This window comes from Ceratotherium simum, chromosome 2 (genome assembly GCF_057802395.1).
Source record: "Ceratotherium simum simum isolate JZ-2026a chromosome 2, ASM5780239v1, whole genome shotgun sequence".
Classification (NCBI taxonomy): Eukaryota; Metazoa; Chordata; class Mammalia; order Perissodactyla; family Rhinocerotidae; genus Ceratotherium; species Ceratotherium simum.
In genome coordinates this window covers 95658785-95684044 of record NC_141901.1, presented here as the reverse complement: position 1 = coordinate 95684044, position 25260 = coordinate 95658785, and the positions used below count along the sequence as shown (strand labels likewise).

The 25260-nt window shown below is 43.0% G+C and overlaps 2 protein-coding genes across 5 annotated transcripts in view; both read left to right on the top strand.

Annotated features, from left to right (window-relative positions):
* Window positions 1-14186, top strand: part of AK4 (adenylate kinase 4) — an 87583-nt gene extending 73397 nt beyond the window's left edge. Inside the window, exon 5 of one of the 4 annotated variants that reach the window (XM_087449401.1) lies at window positions 13982-14186. In XM_087449401.1, coding sequence (XP_087305527.1) covers window positions 13982-14012 — 31 coding nt within the window. In that variant the 3' untranslated portion in view covers window positions 14013-14186. Of the gene's footprint in view, window positions 1-9216; window positions 9521-13981 lie in introns of those variants that run through there. The other 3 variants (XM_087449416.1, XM_087449406.1, XM_087449384.1) reach the window with 3 other exon arrangements.
* Window positions 14187-22993: 8807 nt separating this feature from the next.
* Window positions 22994-25260, top strand: part of DNAJC6 (DnaJ heat shock protein family (Hsp40) member C6) — a 131755-nt gene continuing 129488 nt past the window's right edge. The window contains exon 1 of the mRNA XM_087449358.1: window positions 22994-23105. Within this exon, the coding sequence (XP_087305484.1) occupies window positions 22994-23105 (112 nt within the window). The remainder of the gene's footprint in view (window positions 23106-25260) is intronic.

Sequence of the window (25260 nt, the reverse complement as noted above, 5' to 3'; positions counted from 1 at the left end):
CTTCAGACATATTGACCACCAGGACACACCAACTACCCTGGACACATTGATCGTACGCATTCATCACAATATGGAAGCCTCCTCTCAGTCTAACAGGGTCAGGGAGAAGGGGGTGCAGGCTACAATTGCTTAGAGACCTGAATGAACCATCCTCTATATTTTATCTGTATAAAAAACGTTGCTGTGTTTCCCCCATTTGAAGCCAATAAAACAACCCAACTATCTAGTGCTCATATGAAAGTCTTACTTAAAAATATATAATGTTGGCATTTATCAATTGAAGTTAGACAGTGAGGACTCTTTGAAGATAATGAAAGGTGCCTAAATCTTAACCTTTTTACACATCGTCCAAAAATCATACAGATCAAGGACAGCAAATAAAATCACAATTAACTCACCACATAACAATTATATCTACCACATAACCAGCAAATAGAAGACTGCAAAGTCCCACTTCATTTAAGTGGAGGAATATGCATCTGACATCAGTAGCACCAGCTACGGAGCCCATGTGGAAGTGAGAGTTAGGCAGGAACTATCTGGGGAAAGGAGAGTGCAGTGGGGTCTCAGAGAGTCCCACACTAAGTGGAGAAATACTGAGGACAGAAATTAGAGTGCACACTAATGAAGAATTGAAAGGAAACTGACTTCAAAGTACACGGACTTATATGTAAGTATCAAGAGGGCACATGTTCTGGGAGAGAAGGGGACTTAGAAGGAGGAGGCATCTCTTGGAGATCTGGTGATGAAGAGGGAAGAATAAAGAAGTTGGTGGAAATTAGATGTCCTGCAGAAATAAGAGTTTCATAAAATCTAAGACATATTAAACTCTCCACAACCCTCCTCCTCCACCCCGAAAAGAAAAGATGCTCATTAAAGAAATTGCATTTCACTATATCAACTGAAGAAGGCACTCTTGAATTAAGAAACTAGCAAGCCACTCAAATCCTTCAACCCCATCTATAAAAACACCTGGTCCAGGAAAATCCAAAAGTCTTTAAAATGAACAGAAAAAGACAGTCAACACCCACACAAAGTTACTTTAAAATGGAAATAAATTGAGAATCAAAATTCTTCGGCTGATGAAAATACTCAAGACCCAGCCTTGAAAAAGAAGACTCTGCGGCACAACACCCCAACATGAGTCAAATGTTGTTAGATAAGCAATAACAGATATGAAAAAACACCACAAATCAGAAATTCACAAATGCAGAAGAGAAGTGGGCACAGAACAAAAATATGTGAAATAAGAATTGACTGAACACAGAAAAGAAAGTGAAGGAAAAAGACAATGATCCCAAAAATTAGGACTAAATTACAAGATGCACAAAAGAGGAAAGAGTCAAAAAAGTATACAAAAGAAACATGGAAAAGTGAAATGAAAATATCCAAGAGAACTAAACAAAATAAGAAAAAGTGAAAAGCTCATAAAGAAAATAATAGCTATAGAAGATGAAAAGATCTAACACACCTATAATTGAATTCTCTAAAGAAGAAAAACAAAACAATAAATCAAAACCAACATTTAAAGCTATAATCCAATAAAAACTTACCAAAAAATAAATAAAAGAAATCTTGAATCTATATATTGAAAAGAACGCTGTGGAACTGTGAAAATTGACTCAGAATAGTCAACTTTAAGCCGTATTCTACTATGTTCAGGAAAACTCCTGAGCCTCCAGGCAAAAAGACCACGTGATTCAATATACAAATCAAAACAACAATGGAGCAACATTTTCATGGGAAAAAAGTCTGAACCAAGGATTTTATATCCAGCCAAGCTGACCTTCAGTTATCAAGCAAATGTGGCAAAAATGTTTATAGTTGCTGACTCTGGGTGAAGGGTACCAGGGGTATTATTCTTTTAACTTTTCTGTAAATGGGAAAATGTCTAAATACTGAGTTGGGAAAAAAAATTTTAAGTTTAGAAAAGTATTGACTATTTACTGATCTCTTAGTTCCTGCCTCTCCCCAGTCCCTGGCAACCACTAATCTACTTTCTGTCTATGGATTTGCCTGTTCTGGACAGTTCCAGAATAGAAATTTCTTATGTAAAAGGAATTATCTAAGTGGCGTTTCATGACTGGCTTTTTCACTTAGCATAATGTTTTCAAGGTTCATCCATGTTGTAGCATGGATCAGTACTTCATTCCTTTTTATGGCCAAATAATATTCCATTGTATGTATGTGCCACTTTTTATTTATTTGTTCATCAATTGATGGACAGTTGTGTTGTTTCCACTTTTTGGCTATTATGAGTAATACTGCTATGAACATTTGTGTACAAGTTTTTGTGTGGACATGTTTTTAGTTTTCCTGGGTATATACCTAAGAGTCAAGTTACTGGGTCAGATGGTAACCCTGCATTTAACTTTTTGAGGAATAGCCAAACTGTTTTCCAAAGTGGCTGCACCATTTTACATTCCCACCAGCAATGAATGTGGGTTCCCATTTCTTCACATCCTTTGCAACACTTGCTGTTATGTCTGTTTGATTATACCCATCTTTGTGGCTGTGATGTGGTATCTCATTGTGATTTTGACTTACATTTCCCTAATGATCTTGAACATCTTTTCATAGTTTATTCTTAGCCATTTGTGTATCTTCTTTGGAGAAATGTCTATTTAAATCCTTTGCCCTTTTTCAAACTGAGTTATTTATATTTTTATTGTTGAGTTGCAAGAGTCTTTGTATATACTGGATGGTAGACTCATCACATATGAGATTTGCAATATTTTCTCCTATTATGGAGGGTTTTTTTTCACTTTTTTGATAGTGTCCTGTGAAGCACAAAAGTTTTTAATTTTGAAGAAGTCAAATTTCTCTACTTTTTCGTTTATCGTTTGTGTTTTTGGTGTTATATCTAAGAAACCATTACCTAATCCATGGTCACAAAGATCTACCCCCATGTTTCTTGTAAGAATTTTATAGTTCTTACATTTAGGTCTTGGATCTATTTTGGGTTAATGTTTGTACGTGGTTTGAGCTAGGGGTCCAGCAGTTCTTTTGCATGTGGATATGCAGTTGTCCCAGCACCATTTGTCAGAATTGTCTTGGTCCCTCTGTTGAAAATCAACTGACCATAGATATATGGTTTTATTTCTGGACTCTCAATTCTACCCCATTGATCTATATGTCTGTCCTTCTGCCAGTACCACACAGTCTTGATTACTGGAACTTTGTAGTGCATTTTGAAATAGTAAATGTGAGTCCTCCAACTTTGTTCTTCTCTTTCAAGAATGTTTTGGCTTTTCTGGGTCCTTTGCATTTCCATAAAAATTTTAGGATCAGCTTGTCCTTGTCAATTTCTGCAAAAAAGACACTTGGGATTTTGATAGGGATCATGTTTAATCTATAGATTCATTTGGGGAGCATTGCCATGTTAACAGCATTAAGTCTTCCAACCTATGAACGTATGATGTCTTTCCATTTATTTAATTCTTTGTCAATTTCTGTCAGTGATGTTTTGTAATTTTTAGTGTACAAGTCTTGTGTTATTTTTAAAAATTTGTTCCTAAATATTTTGTTCTTTTGATGCTGTTGTAAATGGAATTGTTTTCTTAATTTCATTTTCAGATTGTTCAGTGCTGGTGTACAAGATATACAATTGATTTTTGTATATTGACCTTATATCCTGACATATTGCTGAACTCCTTTTTCAGCTCTAATAATTATTCTTTCTCATGCTCAAATTGTCCCAAATTTGGCAAGGAGGATCCTCTTCAAGTTGTTCTTGTTCCTTTTTGATCTCACTCCATCAGTGTTTGAATACTTAATTGATTTTTGGCATAAAATCTCCCAGAGTCATCTTGTACTTTCCCTTCCAAGACTGGGAATTAGCCATTTCTCCACAGAGCTCTGGTTTCTTTTAGTGGGAGATGGTGTTTAGAAACCACTAATATCTTGGCACCAAGTGTTCTCACTTTTATTGTGGTGACCTTAGACAGAGTTAAGAACTATATATATATATATATTTTTTTTTTTGAGGAAGATCAGCCCTGAGCTAACATCCATGCCAATCCTCCTCTTTTTGCTGAGGAAGACTGGCCCTGAGCTAACATCTATTGCCAATCCTCCTCCTTTTTTTTTTTTTCCCCCTTTTTCTCCCCAAAGCCCCAGTAGATTGTTGTATGTCATAGTTGCACATCCTTCTAGTTGCTGTATGTGGGACGCCACCTCAGCATGGCTGGACGAGCAGTGCGTCAGTGCGCACCCGGCTCCGAAGCCTGGGCCGCCAGTAGCGGAGCACGTGCACTTAACCACTAAGCCACAGGGCCAGCCCCCAAGAACTATATATTTTAAATTATATGTTCATACTGATATTTCGAATCCAAATTTAAACATTACAGGATTTTTCCATACCCTTTTTTTTTATATCTTTCTTCTTGCACTGAAAATCATAGTTCCTATTAATGTTAACATATTTGTTTATTTGCTTTATCCCGGTGCTACTTCTGGTGTCATGTATCAACTCATCGTGTTCTTCAGAAACCAGGAAGTTTTCCTTTTTAAAACAATTGCCAGTTCAGTAGTGTGTTAGCAGTCTAGTTGACTTACATTCGGGTGCTAACTCCTCATCTTCACGACCAGGAGCAGCTGGCTGACTGGCAGTTGGCTGTTGATTTGTGTGTGTCAGTTTCATATTCTGCTATGTTAGGGAATGCTTTTATTATTTCTTTGTTATCACATTGATTCTCTTGGGTCTTCCATGTATAATAGCTGTACATGGAAATAGTTTTACTTATTTTCCACTTCTTAATTCTGTTTTCTCTTGTCTGACTGCACTGTTTAATATTTACAACACACTGTTAAGTTGTGTGGAGCCGTGGCATCCTCACCTTGTTCCTGACCTTAGAAGGAATGCCTCTCATGTTTCTCCATCAACAAGAATTCTTAAATTTCCTGTTTCAAAAGTTAGCTATGTCTCTTTCACTGAGTTTTTTCTGAGAAGTTTTTAATTACAGGTCTATGTTATATTCCATTGATTTGTGTTTTTTTTTTTTTTTTTTTTGCTGAGGAAGATTTGCCCTGAGCTAACATCTGTGCCAGTTCTCCTCTCTTTTGTATGTGGGCCACCGCCACAGCATGGCCATCGATGAGTGGTGTAGGTCTGCACCTGAGAACTGAACCCAGGCCACTGAAGTGGTGCATGCTGAACTTAACCACTACGCCACAGGGCCAGCCCTTGATTTATGTTTTTATCTTTATTATCTCCTATTCCGTGTGCTTTCTTTTAGTTCAGTTTGTTGTTTTTTTCTAGCCATTTGAGTTGAGAATTTAATTCATTTATATTCATTGTATCATTTTTATCTATATTTCAGGCTGTGAATTTTTCTCTGATTATTGTCATAGTAATATCTCACAAATTCTGAAATGCAACGTTTTTCATTATAGTACTTTTAGAAATTCTTCAATTTTGTTTTGTATATTCTCTTTCACACAAAGGCTGTCTAATAGTTTTTCTTTTAAACTTCTGTGTGGGAGGGCTTTTGTTTTTTTATTTTGATATTAATTTCTAGTATTAGTGCATTATGGTCAAAGAATTTTTTTGTATTATTTCTACTTTATGGAACTTTTGAAGTTTTTCGATCGAGTTTTGTGACTTTCCCTGAATGCTTGCAAAGAAAATGTATTCTCTGTTATCACACATCTGCATTTAAGTTATGGACAACTATCAAAGAGTTCAGTTATTAAATTCATTAAGTGTTGTATCTGAGAAAATTGAGATTGTTAATTGGGATTACACTGCAATATATTGTCACAAGATTATCTAATAACTTTTTAGATCTACTAGAAATCCGGTTTGGCTAATCACTTTTTTTGTGGGTGTGAGGAAGATCAGCCCTGTGCTAACATCTGCCAATCCTCCTCTTTTTTGCTGAGGAAGACTGGCCCTGGGCTAACATCCGTGCCCATCCTCCTCTACTTTATATGGGACGCGAACCTGCAAACCCCGGGCCGCCAAAGTGGAGTGCGCGAACTTAACCTCTACACCACCGGGCCGGCGCATGGCTAATTGTTTTTGTCTGATAGAAGTCTGTACTTCTTGAACTCCTAAGATGGGTTGTGCCAGTTGGCCAAAGCTGGAAAGAGGAAGAAAATTTCATATTTTACAATTACCCCGAAGTGTTTTTCTTTTTTTATGCTCATAACTTATTCCTTGGTTGTATTTTTTCTGGAGTCAAAAAGACAGAGTTCAAAGAGAGACGTGAGGGGTTTTTCCACATTTTAAAAATCATAGAAATGATATCTGCTTAGTAAAGAAAAATGGGTGGGTTATAAATTAGTAATATCGCCACTGTTGATAGTTTGGTATTATCCTTCCAATTTTTTCTGTCTGTGTATACATTTCTCTTACATATAGTTATAATAATATTTCTTATGGATTTATAGCTTCTTTTTTTGTTGACATTGTAGGATAAGAATTTCCCTCCATTAATATATTCTCTTCCTAAATATTGTTTTTAGTGGCTTCGTAGTTGTCCATCATGTGGACATATCAATTGTTCTATAATTGAATTTTTAACTTTTTTGCTAAGTGAAAACCTGTTTTTCTGATTTTGAAAAGAGTACAATTTGATATATAAAATTCACACAGTACAGAAAAATATAAAATGATGCCCTTAGTTCTTTCACCTAGTGGGTGAACTCTTAATGTTTTGGTGCCCAGTTTTCTGGGTACCTCCTTACTTAGTCATAGATACAATCGTAGTTTACTAATCTATGCCCTGTTTTTTGAAACTCAACAGTACTATTAACAACAACAATGACAAAAATGCTCCAATATTATTTTATGCCAAAGAATGTTCTTGCATAAGATAACAATTTTGTTTTAGGAAAATTTCCAAACGTATGTAGTGGTAGAGAGAGGGAATGGTTCAGTGCATTCCATGTAACCATCATCCACCTTCAACATTTACCAGCTCTCGGCCAGTCCTGTTTCCTCTTTATCCTCACCCACTTCTCCACTCTCAGACTATTTTCAAGTGAATCCCAGGCCCAATGATGACTGGGAATTTCACAAAGTAGCGTGCATTTTTCAACATCCTTCACGTTCTGGTCCTAACTTTCCAGTTGCATCTCTCGCCATGTCCCCATGAGCCCTAAACTCCAGCTATTTCAATCTAAGATGTGGCCACATCATTCTTCAAACATGCCTTGCTCTTTTGGGCCTCTGGGTCTTTGTTTATGCTATTCTGTCTTCCCAGAATGTGTCTTCTTCTCTTCCCTTGTTTGTCAAAGCCTTCTCTGTCTTTCACGGTCCAGTTTACATCGCCTCCTCCCTGCAGGCTTCCCTGACTCCTCCTATGAGTGTTCCTGTAGCACTCTGTACTATAACTTTTGCCCTTATCTCACACACAGTCTGAGTGAGTACTCCTGCAGGGTGGGGACCCACCTGCCACAGTCCCTGACAGAAGGTAAAACTTGGTAAACAAAGTCCATTGAAAATTTTGAGAAGTATGCTTTAAATTGACTTAAATATTTAAATCTGTAACGGTATTAAAAGAAAATGTAAAATACTTAGTTTTATAATACTGATTTAAAAGTCATTCATAATTAAGACATTCATAAAATAAAAGATCAACAGCCTTGACTACATAAAGACTTAAATTTTATGTGCAGGGAAATATTCTAAAGAGTTAAAAGAAAAGTGACTGACTTGGAGGAAAATTCCCCAGTATATATAACACAGAGAAGATTGGTATCCATCATGTATAAAGAGCTCCTACAAATCAATGAGAGAGAAAGTCAACAGAACCATGGGTAAAACATATGAACAGACACCGATAATTCACAAAAGAAATACAAATGGTAAATAAACACATGAAAAGTTATTAAACCTCTCAATTAGGGAAATAAAAATAAAAAGTACAACGAAAAACATTTTTAACTATCAAATTCTCAAAAATTAAAAATACTAACAGTATTCAGGATTATGAGGTTATGATGTAAAAGGAAACTTATATACTATCACAGGATATACAAATAGATAGAATCATTGATGCCAGTATGTATAAAAATTAAAAATTCACATGTCCTTTGATTCTGTATCCTATTCATTTCAAGGAATCTTTCCTACAGAAGTATATATTTGCACAAAGTTATACATATAAGGATATCCACTGAAGTCTTTGTTGAAACAGCAAAAACTGAAAACAACCTAAATATCTTACAGTAAGGATATGGCTAAGTAATAAATAATAAATCATAGTCTATCCATATATGGATTACTATGCATTGGAAAATTTTCCAGATATATTGTTAATGAAAAATATGAACAATATGTAGGTCATGATACAATTTGTGTAAAAAATATTGTATGTGTGTGTGTGTGTTTGTGTGTGTGGTGGATGGTAAATCCAAAACTCAAGTGCACGAGAAATAGGACTTCTCTTATTTTTCTATAATTCAGTCTAATTTCTGTTTTGAATTTCCACCGTATCAACTTCGTAGATCTGCTCTCAATGAATTTGAAGTTTCTCCTCCAGGGCTGCATCTGAGTCCCAGGGAACTGGGAGATGGGGACAGCATTGGGTCCATCTGATACTTGAGGTTGTCTGTCAACAGTGGCAGCTGCCAAGACATCCATCTTCCTTTCTGATTCTTGGTCATCGGTTCACACAGGTGTTCTCGTCCTGGCAGCCCCAGAGTTTCTTCCTGCTGCTTCTCCATCTGCCCACGGGCACGGAAATCATTCTTCAGGCCCAGGACTTGTTTTCCTGCTCCTGCTCCCTACCAGGCACGGGGATGTCTGCGGGACTGTCTACGGGCGACTTCTCAGGATGCTGCCTCAGGCAGGCTGCGGAGTCCTTCCCTTCAGGATCCTCCAAAATCTATGTCCTCACCACTTTCTCTCAGTCTCCCTGCTCCCCACCTCCCAGGGGAATATCTGACGGTGGGGAAAATGACAAGTGGGCCATCCCTTGTCCTCAAATCCTCTACTTTTCTTATTTAGTGCGTTTCTCCAAAGGCTTTGTATAGACCAAGATTCATCCTCGTTCTAATGGTTTTAGACTTTTGAAAACCAAAGCCAGGAGGAGACTCTCACAGCCCCTTCTCCTTGCTTGTTTTCTTCCTCCCCTCACTGTGGCAATGAGCACAGAAGAGCCAAGCTGTTTGAATCAGAGTTGTGGCAAGGGAGGACTTTGGTTAATATTTCTAAATATTTTCTTGTGATATTGTTTGCTCCTATTTTATTTATATGTGGAAATGCAGAAGAAAGGCCTGGAACGGTACATGTCAGTTAACAGTGGCTGCCTCTGGGGAAGGCGTGAAAAGTGAGGAGCTACAACATCACCGTGCGCCTATAGGGAGACAGCACTCAACACCTGCGAACCTCATTAATGCTGCACACGCTCCACGCTGAGGTTCTGAAGAAGCGGCACGCACAAGGGATGCTCCTCTGTCCCCTCCTGGCTTGTTGATTCTTTACAGGGAGGCTGGGTGTCGCCTCTCTTTCATCTCCCCCTGCCTGGGGATAATAAATAATGCATTCTTCAAATGGGTTTCTGACCTATATTTAATTTCCAATTGGAATCTTCAGTGGACCCCCAAATCCTATTCTATCTCTATTGTTTCAGAATCCTCCTGTGTTGAATTTTGGTTTTGTCACCAAAGCTGTTAAGGAGGTGTAAACCGATACATCCTCTCCTTCACCATGCTTGACTGTCTTTTGGTTCAAGTCTAAACAGGGAGACCTCAAATGGAGGAAGGGGAATCAAAGGATCAGGACTCAGTCTTTTAGCCCCGTAACAAGATTCCTGCCAAGATCAGTGGAAGCTCCATATCCACGGATTTGGAGCAAGGTCACAACTGTTTCTTCGTGTACGGGCCTCTGTTCTTGGCCTGGGATGCTTCAGTGACTTAGATGGAAGTAAAATCATATTGATTATATTTACAACTGGCAGGGATCACTATCTGGATAAAAGACTCAAGATTTCAAAAGACCTTGAGTCTAGGTCAAAACAACAAAATGCAACTTAATGGAAAGGAATGCCAAGTCCTACATTTAGGTTTGGAAAATTCAGTTGCAGAAGTATAGAATGGGAGGAACTGGGCTTGATAAAAATTATTGTGAAAAAAGTCCTGAGATTTTTAGATGGCTCTATAGTAGCCCAATCTAATGTTAAAAAATTCACCCCCAAAAAACAACTGATATAATCTTAGCACCTATCATAGAAATGCAGTATTGCATTCAGATTAATGGAGGTCATCATATCATTGTACTCAGCATTGGAAATATTTCCATATATACTGTTAATGAAAAATATGAATAATATGTAGACTATGATACCATTTATCTAAAACGTGTGTGTGTCGGGGGGGTGGTATATATAGACTAAGTCTTACATTTAAGTTTCAAAATTCAGTTGCAGAAGTAAAACCTTCATAAATGATTTTTAAAATGAATTTTCAAAGCGTTAAAAAATTTTTAAATGAATCCCTCCTCATGGCCATGTAGCTTGATAGACATTGAATGTACAGTATTTGGGCAATACCTTAGTACTTGGGAAGGTTCTGGGTTGTACTTTTTAGAAAGATATTGTGAAAGAAGAAAATATTCAGAAGAGAGTGACAAGGAGAAAGAGTATAAGGAGGGTGCCAAGGTGAAGGCCCTGGGGCTGGGTGGGGCGGGGGAGAAGAGTGCACATTCTTCAGATGTCGAAGAGCAAACATGAGCAGCCCAGGCTGAACTAAGACAATGACTAAATGCTATAAAGAAGATAGATCTGGGGCCGGCCCAGTGGTACAGCGGTTAAGTGCGTGCGCTCCACTGCGGCGGCTGGGGGTTCGGATCTCTGCCGCACACCAATGCACCGCTTGTCAAGCCATGCTGTGGCGGCGTCCCATATAAAGTGGAGGAAGATGGGCGTGGATGTTAGCCCAGGTTCAGTCTTCCTCAGCAAAAAGAGGAGGATTGGTGACAGATGTTAGCTCAGGGCTGATCTTCCTCACAAAAAAAAAAAAGACAGATCTGAGATCAGTGCAAGGAAGGCCTATAACAGTTATTATTGTCCCATAATGGATAAGGCTGAGTTCCCCTCCCACTGTGTTCACTGCCACCTGGGATGATGGTGATGATGATGATGATGATGATGATGATGATGATGTGAACAATAATGGTTACCATTTATTGAGCATTTACTAAGTGTTCTTCACACATATTCTCGTTTAATCCTCACAACAGTGCTATGAAGCTCAGAGAGGTTAAGTAACTTGCCTGAGGTTTGAGTGTTCACCCAAAACCCACAAAAGAAGGGATAGTCCAGTACGTCCATATTTCAAACACTTGTTGCTCTAGTCATCTAAGACTTTTTAGCAAAAGGATAATTCAGCCTATTTCAATGACCAGCACAGAGTCTGACAACAGTAGATGTTCAGTGTACATTAGTTGAATGGGAAAGAATAATCTATGAATGGGAATGAAGCATGGTGCAATAAGAATGGGCTTTGGAATAAAAGGCACCCAGGGCTCTGCCGTGGTTATACATCTTGAGATGAGCCCCAGAGGCATGAAGTGTGTCTCTAGACCAGTGCTGTCCAATAGAACTTCCTGCAACCATAGAAACATTCTTTCCCTGTGCTGTCCGGTGCAGGAGCCACTGGCCACAGGTGGCTATTGAGCACTCGAAATGTGGCTAGTTCAACTGAGGAACTGATCTTTTAATTATTTAATTTTGCTAATTAAATTTAAATAGCCGCACGTGTCTACCGTATACTGGATTGGACAATGTAGCTCTAGAAGCTTTGATTTCCCTTGCATTTTGGGCACATGCCTGCAAGAAGGGTGCGAGCCTTGCAAACTGTGTGAGGAGGGCATCCAAGGGTAACGATTGTGCCGACAGTGAGATGTCATCTGGGGGCCGTGTATCAGGTTGGCTGAGGGATCAGAGGCAGCATCAGCAACACTCAGTTCTCAGGGCAGCAAGAACTTTGAACCCATTGGCAGGATGCCGAGGTGGCTCCCAAGGCAGATCAGCCCAAGGGGAATTGCTCACCTCCTAGGGAGGAACTCATGGCTGGTTAATATACGTGAAGGACTTAGATCCCTACTGGGCACATAGTAGGTATTATGGACGTGTTGGTTATTAGTAAGAGTAATAGTACTCCTCATACGTTGGTATTTGTTTCCTGTACCTTGAATACTTTTCCCCTGGACACTCCTGGTCATCCTGCAGGTCCCAGAGTAAATGTGATTTTCTCAGGGAGACTTTCCTTCTCAGTGAGCTTAGTCATCCTCCCTTATGTGCTGTAACAGTGCTGGTGTGCTGGGCTTTCCCTTCCCAGCACCTGTTCCACTTGCAGGATTATCTATTTGAGTGATTGGTGGTTTAATGTCTCTCTCCTCCATTAGAGTACAAGCTCCTTGAGTAAAAGAACCACAGTTGTTCAGAGTCGTGTCCCACAGTTGTTCAGGGCAGTGTCTGTTCAAGTTCATTGTTTAATGAAGAATTCATGGAGGCATGTCAGTATCATAGGAGAAGGCAACCCCATCTTTCAAAATGAGCTCATAGAAGCAAGTTCTCTCAGATAGTTGTATTGTCACACCCTTTTCTACTCTGTAACACCTTTCACTCTATCCCCCTGGTTCAGTTCTCTCCATCATCCTTAACAACCCACAGTTGATAATAAGAAATGTAGGTAGTTGTTCTTAGAAGAAGGAAATATAAACCAGCAAATGTAATTCAGAGAAATTTGTCCTCAGAGGTTACGTCAAATGATCCTAGTGGCTTTTTGTGGCCCCTTGGGAGATGTTGATATGCAGCTCCAGCTAATCTGCCCTTGGAAGTGTCTGTCCGGCATCCTGTTGTCAGGGACACCACTCAGACAGAGTCAGGGAGTTCTCCCCCCACATGCAGCCTCTCCAGGTGTCACAGTGAGAGGACTCTAGCCGCGTAACAAACGACCGCAGACCTCAATGGCTGGACGTGGCACAGCTGCTTCTTCCATGCATCGCAGTCCAATGGGATGGCTGGAGCAGGGGAGGGGTTTGTTTCCTGCAGTCGTTCAGGGACCCAGGCTCCCTCCGTCTGGCAACCCCACCCTCCTTCAGGACTTCGAAGTCGGCCACTGGATCGTCGCCTCCAGCCAGCTGATGTGTGAAGAAAGAGAACTTGGGGGGGTCCTGTGAGAAGTTTCAGAGGCCAGGCCTCCGAGTGGTGTGTGTCATTTCTCCCCCACTCCCTTAGCCAGACTCAGTCACGTGGCCATGACCAAGTGCACGTTAGGCTGGGCATGTAGTCTAGCTGTGTGCCAGGAGGGAGAGAAATGGTGCACATTGGTGAGCACCAGCCAGCTGCGTCACAAAAGCAAATGCATACCATGATAACAAAGATACACAGCAAATAGAGGGAGGGTAAAAACTCCAATTTTAACTATATTATTCCTCAACCAAAAGAGGGAAGTATGTACGCAGTCTAAGTTTTAAAAGCATGCGGGCTTTCCCTGGAGGAAGCACACTGCGATCCTAACTGTTACAAAGGCGCCCCTAGTAGAACAGAAGAGGTGAGGGCTGCAGGCCACGCCGTGGGGCTGGTCTGAGATGGCCACTGCCGTCCCCCGCAGGAGCAGCAGAGTCCCCAGGAGACCCCGCCTTATTTCCAGCTCCCCATCACCCCCAGTTTAAAGCCTTCCCAACAGTCATCTTTCTCAGTGGGCCTAACGACAATTTTTTCTTTCTTATTGTACAAATAATATTCACTCATAGAAAGTTTGAAAAAAGAAAAGAAATAGAAAGACCTAAAGAAAAACAGAGGCTAGTAAAATGCCCGGAGTTGCCCAGAAGTGATTGATTCTGTGCTTTTGACTACCCTTCTCCACTGCCCCTAAGCTCCAGATGTTATGGGGAAGACAGAGAAGGAGCATTTCTGGAAACGCTCCTTGGAAGTGGGGGATGTCTGGGCTCTGTTGGGTGCACATTAAGTTACAGATCAGAAGATATTTCTTGAACATCTCTGGCAGAGGCTGTTTCTTCTCCTAGGCGTCCACTTGATTCAGCTTCTGCCTGGTGACCTGAACCCCCGGACTGGTATAAGACCTTCGCCTTCTGCCCTTCCAGCCTAGAGTGGGAGCGACTTTCTACTGCTGCTATCTCTGGACCGCCTCCTGATCACCACCCCCTGCAATAAAGCCCTTTTGTTCTGATGTAAAGTGAAACCAGAATAAACACATTTATTGAGAACCTCCTCTTTGCCAAGTTCAGTGCTGAGTGCAGAGAATCTGTGGTTAATAAGCTAGGTGTCAGATGCAAAAGTAGGGAGCTTAGTCTATGGAGGAAAGACAGATTTTTAAGCATATATTTTCAGCACTCTGTGGAAAGAGCTATGACAGAGCTATGGGTAAGGTCTTGTGAGGACACAAGATCGGAGGTCAATTGGCCAAGCAAGAGTGCTGGCCGTCTCCTCCACATCTTCCAGGACTTTCAGTCCATCTGTTCTCTGCGGGCCAGTGAATGAGAAACCGTAGCATCGAGACCTTCGGGATCATTGATTCAATGCCTTCAACTTACAGAGGATATGCAGGCCACATTTTCCTCAATGCTGACTTTCCCCAGCCCCTCTGCCTCAATCTTCTGTGCCCCATAAAAAGGATGAGAATCTTTAGGATAGTAATCCCAACTCTTCATTTACTAGCTGTATAACTTTGTGTGGTTGTACCCGTTTCCTCATTAGTAAACAGAACAGTAGCAGTTCCTCTCATGGACCACTGGCTCCCATCCCACTCAGAGGGCAGTGACAGCCCAGCGCAGACCACCAGGCCCTCCTCGGTCCTCCGCCTGCCAGCTCCCAACCTCTCCTCCGACAGCAGCCCTCCTTGTTCACTATTCTCTCCTCTCTTGTCTCCCTGCTGTCCTCAAACCTACCAGGCTCACTCCCAACGGAGGGCCTTCACTCCAGCTGTCCTTGCTGCCCAGAATGTTCTTCCCCTGGGTACCTGCCTAGCTGACTTCTTTCTCTTCCTTCAAGTCTTTGCTCACATTTTCTCTCTCAGCCAGGTCTACCGTGACTACCGTATTTAAAACTGCAAGCTGCCCCTGCTCCTCCTCCCCCAACCAGCATTCCAGGTATTTTTCATTTATCCATAGCCCCCTATAAGATATAGGGGCTTCAAAGTTTACTTATGTGTCTTACCTATTGTTTAGTGTCTGTCTCGCCCACCCCTGATAGAAGGTGAGTTCCAGGAGAAGAGGTATCTTTATCTGATTCATTCCTTGTGAATCCCAAGAGCCTACAATAGTATCTGACATACGGTAGGTGCTTAGGTGATGCTCATGGAGTGCTGTCGATAAATAAGTCTCGTGAGCTCTTAGCACAGTGCCCAGCATGGAGTAGGATCAAAACAATAGCTCACACTTACGCATCGCCAGGTGCTGTTCTGAGTGTTTACACATGGTAACTCAGTCCTCACCACAGTCCTAAGAAGTGGGCACTTTTTGTCCCCACTTCCAGATGAGAAATTGAGGCACAGAGATGTTAACGCAGCTTTCTAATTTCCCTCTGCCAGTAAGTGGTGGAGTCAGGATGGTGTGGCACCAGTCTGTGCTTTTAATAGCTATGCAATACTGCCTCTCTCAATAACATCTTTTATATTTTTAGGTCAATTTAAAAATGAAGCAGCATTTTTGAAGGCTTGAATTAGTACTATAACAAGGTACATTGTAATAACATAATAATGCATGAGGGAGGCACACAAACTCCATTCTGGACTTTCTGCTCTTCTGCTGCCTTCCCACCTCACCCCATCTCTGCACCTGACACCTGCCATGACAAGTCTGTATCGCAAGCCATGGGTGGATTCAACCCACCCCCATCGTCCCCACCAGCTAGCTTCAGGCACAAATTTGGCAGAAAGTGAGGTCTAGGGGTTTGTTCTCTTTAAAGTTCTGAGATCTTAAAAGTCAGTGCATCATTTATTCATAGACCATTTGCAAAGTAGTTTCTCAGGTTTTTGTCAACAGAGTACATTCACACATGCTTTCAGGGACTCGCCCAGCTTTCCAGGGGAGTTAGAATCACCCTGCTGTGAACGGGGAAAGGCAAGAATTATTATCCCCAATTTACAGATGAGGAAGTGAGGCTCAGAGGAATTAAGTGATTCTGTGCAAGGACATTAAAATAGCAAGCAGAGAAGACTCAATCTGGGTCTTGATGCCACAGCTGGTGCTCTTTTCCCATTACTCAGTGGGAGAAAGGCACGAGGTCTAGTTTGAGGTTTTGTTTCTCTCAGTGCTCAGAAAAGTGTCTATGGGTTTTAACCGGTGATATTATGATTTTGCCTTTGAATGAGTGCCCTCTTTCTGTGTCTGTTTCCCATTTAGTGGGCCTCTTGCAGAACCCCAATTTCTTCAGGGTGAGGAGTGTTCATTCATTCAGCACAATCCTTGTAATCCCTAATTATGAGACTCTGGGCATAACCCCACCTGCTGCTGGTCGGGGTTACTCCTTGGCTGGTGGGGCCTGTGCTAGCCAGTCCCTGAAGATGACCTCAAACTATTCTGCCTCTACTTGGGTGCACACCACTCCTCCTGGCAAGAGGTGGAGCTTACGACGCCTCTCTGGAACAGCTCAGCCTGTGACTGATTCAACCAATAGAATGTGTAGGAAGTACGTTCTGGGGACTTTTGAGCCAAGGCTTTAAGAAACCTCCAGTTTCAGCTTCCTCCCTTTTGGAACCCAGCGCCATGCTGTGGGGAAGTCCACACAGCCTTGTGGAGAAGAGTCAAGGCTCTTGGCTGAGCTCCCAGCTATGGCCAGCACCATCTTGTCAGCCATGTGAGTGAGCCATCTTTGAAGTGGATCTTCAACCCCCACCAAACCTGGCTGACATCACGTGGCTGACATCAGAAACGAACTGTTCCCTCTGAGCCCTGCCTAAATTGCAAAGTCATTAGCCAACAAATGATTGTTGTTCTAAGCCATTAAGTCTGGGGGTGGTTTATTATGTAGCAGTAGATATTTGAAACAAATCTCTTGGAAGCCCTGAAAACATTTTCTATGAGCAGTTTCCCCTCTTCTCACACCAGGTACCCCTGCTGAAAATGTTGTGGTTGGGAGGCTTTCTGAGGTATTGCTCTTTAAATCTTGTTATATCATAATCTTGTAAACTTGGAGAACTTCAGATTGAAAGATAAGTTTAAAATGGAGACTGTCCTTAATTGTTTCCTGTGCTAATAACAGTCCAGTTGGCATTGCTACTGGGGTAACGTGAAACAACACCATTGGTTCCAATGGTTCCAAAGGCACTTGAGATGCCTTTAGGTTATACAGTTTAGATTATATTCTGGAACTCTCTGTAAGTGAGGGTGGGTAACAGGACCCCTCAGGCATAACAGAAGAGAGACACAGAATTAAATTATTGAAGTTTGAAGGATATGACCTTCACCAAAAATCAAGACCTTCCCATTTCTCTCTCTTTAAACACACACACAGACACATTTGTTTATTCATTGCAAAAGAAGATGCTATTCTTTTTTATCTGTCATTGTCTCTCTAAATGGACATAGTATTATAATAAACTACCACTTATTGAGCCTATTAGATCCCGTACATATAATAGGAAAACTTATCACCAGCCTGTGAGGGAGGTCCTATTTACTATCTCCATTTTACTGATGGGAAAACTGAGACTTGGAGAAGTTAGGCAAGTGGGGTAAGGTCACAGTTAGTAAGTGGCAGAGCCAGAATTCACACAGCTCTGCATAGCTGGACACCCTAGGTACTTTCTGTTAGACCTCTCTGCCCTCTCTCTCACACACACACACACACACACACTCACAGGCATGCACACTCTCACACATGCACTTACACTCTCTCACACACTCATATGCACATGCACACACAGGAAAATCTTGTATCACACTGATTTTGAGGACTGTCATTTTCATATTTCTGGACTTAGCTTTGTAAACACAATGACATGAATGGAATTCGAGGGTTTTCTCTTTCTGTTTTTCTCCTATGCCCAGTGAGCCAGATGTACAAATAAGTGGGCTTGTTTTGCATTTTTGGCATTTGAAAAGAAATTCCATGTTGCTACTGCTCATGAATGTGCCTAAGGGCCCTTGGGTGTCTCTGCTCAGGTGGAAGATCTTCCCTCAGGCCGCATTCTTTTCCCACAGACTCCAGAGACTGCAGAGAACCTCCCCACTGGGTCTGCCTGGAGTGGGCTGTGAGCACGGGAGCTAGAGCCTCTGGCCTTGTGTCACCTCCGGGCTGGAGGGGTGCCATGAAATCACATGATATTTGAACTAAAAGGGCAAGTCAAAGAATGTCTCTCTCATCCTGCCCTGAGCAGTGAAGTCTCAGCAGTGAGCACGTGGGCCCCTCAGGGAGCGATTTTGATCCACTGGATGTGCAAGGACAATGGAAGAAAAGGTGAGTCTCCAAGCCAGACCCGCTGGGGCTACCGACACTTAACAGGATCCCAAAACCAGCTAGTGAGAGTCAGCACATCTGGGAAGGATAGTGGGAGACCCTAGAAGGAAACTTCTAGGTCATCTGGTTAAACCCCCTTCATTAATGGGAATGGTGGTAGTGATTAAAATAGTAAACCAGGAGCAGAAGGGACATAACCAATATTTCACAGATAGTCTGGGCAACCAGGATGAGAATCCAGGTGTCCTGTTTCCAAGGGCAGGTAAGAAGTTGCAGGAGCAGAGGGCAACCCTTGTCTGGGGTGTTAGTTGGTAGCATGTGGCCGCTATTCCTGAGTAGCTCTGTTAATTAGATCACTTCTTCTAAGGGCCTATTTCTGCAGACTTTCATCTGGATGCCATGGAGAATGAAGGTTGGTGTACAAGAAAACTCAGCCTATGGCTGACAGAGAGGACACATCTCAACTTCCCCCCTCTTCCCAGTCTCTCCCACTTCCTTTCTTCATTTCATATTTATACCTTCCTATTCTTCTGGATTAGAGAAAGAAGAAAACAGGCTGTCCCATCCTTACTTTTAGAGTGTCACTTATCTAGACCACTAAGGGCCTCATTCTAAACGGGAGAACATTTTAACGCTCCCTGACTGACCTGGGTCCCATGCTCCTGTGACTTCCCGAGTCCTCCATGCCTCCTCGCTGAGATGATCCTTGGCCTCCCACAGTGAGGCAGGGGTCTTGAGAAAGTTAGTGTAGCCACGGGCCTGGGTTGAATCTTGGCTCAACAACGTTCTAGAAATTGGAGTAAACCATAAAAAATTGCAGATATGTAACTTTTTAAAAAAAATTAAACTTTGCTCTTTAAAGTAATTGTACTCATATTATCTATATTCATATAATATATATCATATTATCTATATTCATATAATCTATATATGATATCATATTATATCATATATAGATGCATATTATTAGTTGTAAAAAATAAGGGGGCCGGCCCGGTGGCATAGTGGTTAAGTTCACACGGTCCACTTCAGTGGCCCGGGGTTCGCAGGTTTGGATCCCAGGTGCAGACCTACACACCGCTCATGAAGCCATGTGTGGTGGCATCCCACATACAAAATAGAGGAAGTGGGCACAGATGTTAGCTCAGGGCCAATCTTCCTCAGCAAAAAGAGGAAGATTGGCAATGGATGTTAGCTGAGGGCCAATCTTCCTCACCAAAATAATAATAATAATAATAATAATAATAATAATACAGAGAGATCCCATGTACACTTTTACCCATTTCCCCTAATGATAACATTGGGCAAAACTATAGTCTAATATCACATCCAGTATGTAGACACTGGTACAGTCAGGACACAGAACTGTCCCTTGACCACAGGATCCCTCCTCTTGTGCTTTTATAGCTACACCCATTTCCTTCCTTCCTGAAAACCACTATCTGTCCTCTGTTTCTATAATTCTGCCATTTCAAGAACATTATATAAATGGAATCGTAGTGTATGTAACCTTTTGGGATTGGCTTCTTCAGCTCAGCATACCTCCTGGAAGAGTCATATGGTGCGTTGCCTGTAGCAGTAGTTCTTTCCTTTTTATCGCTCACGGTGTTCCATGGCATGGCTGTCCCACGGCTTGTTTGCCCCTTCACCATTAAAAGACATCTGGGTTGTATCCAGGTTTTGGCTATTACAAATAAAGCTGCTATGCACATTCGTGTATAGGTTTTTGTGTGAACGTAAGTTTTCATTTTTTTCTGGGATAAGCACCCAAGGGTACAATTATTGGGTCTTATGCTAGTTGTGTGTTTAACTCCATAAGAGACTGCCAGACTCTTTTCCACAGTGGCTGTATCATTTTACACGCCTACCAGCAATGAATGCGAGACCCAGTTTTTCCCTCCGCATCCTTGCCAGCATTTGGTGTTTTCACTATTTTTCCTGTTAGTCATGTAGGGATATCTCCTTGTAGTTTTAATTTGTATTCCTTAATGGCTAGTGATGCTGAATACCTGTTCACGTGGTTATTTGCCATCTGTATATAGTTTTTAGGGAAACATCTGTTCATGTCTTTTGCACATTTTCTAACTGGATTGCTTGTTTTTTTAACATTGAGTTTTGAGATGCTCAACACTTGTGTGGATATTTAGTTTGTTGGATACGTAGTTCGCAAGTAGTTTTGCCCAGCCTGTAGCTTGTCCTTTCATCTTCTTCGCAGGGTCTTTCACGGAGCAAAAGTATTTGCCATAAGGTCCAACTTATCAATTTTTCCATTTATGGATCATGCTTTTGGTGACAAGTCTAAAAATTCTTTGCATAGCTCCAGATCCTAAATGATTTTGTCCTGTTTTTTTCCTAAAAGTTTTATAGTTTTACATTTTACATTTAAGTCTGCAATCCATTTTGACTTGACTTTCTTATAAGGCATGAGGTTTAGATCGAGGTTCATTTTTTTTTTTGTCAGTGGATGTCCAATTATTCTAGCATCATTTGTTGAAATAGCTATCTTTCCTCTGTTGGATCACTTTTACACCTCTGTCAAAAATCAGTTGGGGGGCCGGCACTGTGGCATAGTGGTTGAGTTCAGCACCTTCTGCTTTGGCAGCCTGGGTTTGTGAGTCCGGATCCCGGGTGCAGATCTGTACCACTCGTCAGCCACGCTCTGGCGGTGACCCACATATAAAGTGGAGGAAGACTGGCACAGATGTTAGCTCAGGGTTTGTCTTCCTCAAACAAAAAAATGAGGAGGAGTGGCAACAGATGTTAGCTCAGGGCTAATCTTCCTTAGCAAAAAAAAAAAAAAAGAAAGAAAAAAATCAGTTGGGCATATTGATGTGGGTCTATTTTTGGGTTCTTTATTCTGTTTCATTGATCTATATGCTGACCCCTCTGCCAACACCACACGGTTTTGATAACTACAGCTTTATAGTAGGCCTTAATATCAGGTAGAGTGATTCCTCCCACTTTTCTTTCTTTTTCTATGGAACTTAAATGTTTTTTATCTTTTTACGTGGAAATAAATTTCAAACTTAAAGAAAAATTGCAAGAATAAGAATAGTATACAACACGCCCATATACTCTTTCTCCAGATTCACCTATTATTTACCTTTTGCTGCATTTGCTTTATCATTTGCTCCCCCTACACACACGTACACAGACACACACACAAACATATATGAAACTTTTTTTCTAAACTGTTTGAAGGTAAGTTAAATGCATCATGGCCTTTTGCTCCTAATTAGTGTGTATTTTCTAAAAATAGGGATATTTTCTTACATAACCACAGTATAGTTAACTCCAATAAATTTGTCATTGATAAACACTCCTCCAATCTACTATGCATATTTCATTTTTTAAAAAAATTGACCCACTCATGTCCTTTGGAGACTTTTTTTTAGAACTCCCACATGGGATCCAGGCTGGGGTCAGGTCTCAGCTGCCCTGTCTCTCCAGCCTCCTTCAATCCAGAACATGGCTGCGGCTTTTATTCATCTTCTCTGACTTTGACACTTTTGAAGAACACAGCCCCCCCCCCCCCCCCCCGCCCCCCTTTAACAGTCAGGTCCTCATTTGGGGTTTAGCTTATGTTTCCCCACGATTAGATTCAGCTTGTGCATTCTTGGCCAGAATATTACCAAGATGTTGCATCTTTCTCAGCATAATACACCTGGAGGCACTCGAGTTTCATCTGCCTCCGTTGATGATTTTAATTTTGATCACCTGGTGAAGCTCATGTATGATTGGTTTATTTGGGCCTACAAAAATGGCACTTTCATGATTCAACCTAACATAATCTTTGTTAAGGTTTCATGTGTGTACCTGACCTCTCTGACGCTCTTTCCGCCATCTGTTAAGCGTGGATATTAATAATTTCTCTCCCATGAGTATCATTGGGAGAGTCAAATAAGGTAACGTACGTAAAATCCGGCGCATGAAAAGCACTCCATAAATATTAGCTATTATTATGGCAGCCGGGCGGTGGTAAGGGATCTTGGTTTTGATCTTCCTCCCAGACTCTTCCAATTATAACCAAAATCACGACAGAGGCAAAGTGGTGGGAGTGGGGGCGGCCTCAGCGCTGCCATTTCAGTCTCCTCATCTGGAAAATGGGAAGATGCCTCCCACCGCACGGGGTGCTAGGAGGCTTGATGGCATGTATGTGAAAGCGCCCGGACACGGACTAGGTTCTCAAAAAATCATGGGTGGTTCTTAATCTGTTGTATGAGGAAAGTATGAATAGCTGTCAGACTTCTAAAATTCTAACTCTCAGGCAGCAGCAAGGGATGAAAACCGGCGAGAGCCCAGGCCCGGGGAGTGGTCACCGTTTTGCAGCTGTGTGATCTCTGGCGAATTCCTGCAGCTTCAGCTGTGTCGTCTGTAGCTGGGGGACGAATCGGCGCCCTCCTCGCGGTGCCTGGCGCCCCGGCCGCCTCCGGACCGGGGGAGGGGCCGAGCGGGCACCTGCGCCGCCTGGGGGAGCTCGTCCCCGCCCGCCCCGCAGGCTCCTCCCCGGCGGCGCGCGCCCCGCGGGCCGGCACCGGGCAGACGCGCGCGGCGGCGGCGACCCTCGGGCGGCGGCGGGCGGCGGGCGGCGGGCGGCGGGCGGCGGGGCGGGCGCACCGATGGGCGCCACTGAGAAGGGCGGCAAGAAGAGCCGGCGGCTGTTCTCGCTGCGGCCGTGGAAGGCCACCCGGCGGCTGTGGCGGACGCGCTCCGGGCCCCCGGCGGCGCAGGGTGAGTGTGGGCGCGGCCGCGACTGTCCCCGCGCCCGGCGGCCCCGGGACCCCCGGCGGCCGGGCGACCCTCCACCCCGACCGGGCCCCGAGCTCCGCCGGGCCCCTCGACGACGCGCGGGGCCGGTGTCTCTCCCTCCACCCCGCGGCCCCTTCGGCATCTCCCCGGGCCCCGGTGGTCGCAGCTTGTTTGCCCCCAAAGCCCCTGTCTGTCCGTTCGGCCCTGGACAGAAGGAATCCGGGGTGCCTCGGGGACGCAGTCTTACTCAGGTTTGCATCCCCCCAGCGCCTGCCCGGCGCCTGCATTGCAGTCCCCGTTGGGGGCCTTAGTCCGGACCTAGGGCTGCCTTCACGACCCTCCCCGTCAGGACGCACCCCCTTTCCAGCCTGTCTGCGTGACTCCCTGTTGTGTGGTGAGCTCCAGTCACGATAAAGTACTTCCCAAACACGTTCCACCCTGTCCTACCCGGGGCCTTCACTCACATTTATTCCATCACTGAGTCCCACCATTCATTCCACAATTTCTAACTCCCCCTGCGTGCCAGGCCCTGGAGTCAACAAGATAGGCGAGGCCCCAGCTCGCAGAACTACTTCTAGAGAGAGAAACACACATTACACACGTAAAACAGGTGAAGATCCCGATTACAAATTGCTGTGTGTGTTTGGAAGGAATCAGTCTGCTGGGAGAGGAAAAAAGGCAGAGGGGCTCTGGCTTATGTGGGGGTGGACAGGGAAGGCTGTCTGAGGCCGTGCAGTTTAGGCTGAGACCTGAAGCCTGATGAGGAGTTACTCCAGCGTGGAGCCAGGGAGAGCGTTGCTGCAGAGGGAATAACAAGTGGAGAGGTTCCTGAGCTCACAAGGGGACAGTGAGGGGGCGGGGCCTGGATCAGGTCTAGGTTGGCCATGACCAGGCGTTTGGATTTTATTTCAAGTGAGCCGGGAAGCCACTGAAGTGTTCTAATCAGGGATATGACATGATATGCTGGCTCCCTGCCTTCTCTCTATCTGCAGTGGCCGTGCCTTCATCTCTCAGCTCGGCCAGTTCCTATCCATCCATCGAGACTAGCGCAGATGCCGTCTCCTCCGTGACGCCTCTCATGGGGTTCTTGCCGTCTGTAACCCCTCTTGTAGTATTTCCTCACCCATTGGGCATTTGTCGCTGTTCATCTGGTATTGTAGACTCCACGTGGGCAGGTTCTCATCCACTTCGTGTTTGCATCCCCCACCAGGCTAAGGCTGGGCTTGGTACTTTGTGGATACCTGTTTGCTTGTGTAAGTGTGAGTGTGTGTGTATGTGTGTGTGAGTGTGAGTATGTGTGTGTCCCATCTTGTCTTTTTCGTCTGTTTCCATCATTTGAGGATTCTTCTGAGAGGCTGACATGCCTTGATTTCTAAAATGGCCGACCTGGTCCAGGGCAGAAGCCAGATTGCCACAGGGCCGTCATTGATACAGTCATCACCCTCCCACCCCACGGTTGTTTGGAGGATTGAATTAATTAATGAGTTAACAATTGTAAAGTGCTGGTGCATAGTAAGCATTCTAAAAATAAATTTGACAAAGAGCAGCAGTAATTATGTTTAAAATATTTATTTATTGTGTTAGAAACAAGCTTCGCTATTGTTGGTAGTTAGGGAGACTGTGGCTTGGCATTGTCATCTTGCTGGCTTTCAAAGGCTGTGTTATTACTTTTCATCAATGCACCAATTAAATTCCCTCCGCACTGGCATTAAGAACTGTTGCTGAAACTTAGTAGGGCTGAAGGCTGAATGCCCCTTTTCTTTAGCTTGCCTGAGTAGTTGAATAGATTGGGAATTGCAACAAGTATTCCTTGAGTGATAATTACATGCATAGTGTTATTCCAGGTGTTCTGTGAATGTTTAAAAAAGAGGAATAAATGGATATTGCTACTGTAGTAAATTGGGTTAGAATAAATTTCCTAGTTCTATAGTTTTTAAAACCGGGTCTATATTGCATACACAGCCATCATCTCCTCTCTTCTCTGTTCTTGTCCTGGACTTCACCCATGGCTTCCCGGGCCCATTGCCACTCCACACTTCTCTTTTCTTAGGTAGGATCTTCACTGCTCTCTATATTTCTCTACTTCCCCTTCCCCCATACAGCCTGGAGATAAGGCCATTATAATGTCTTACGTTAT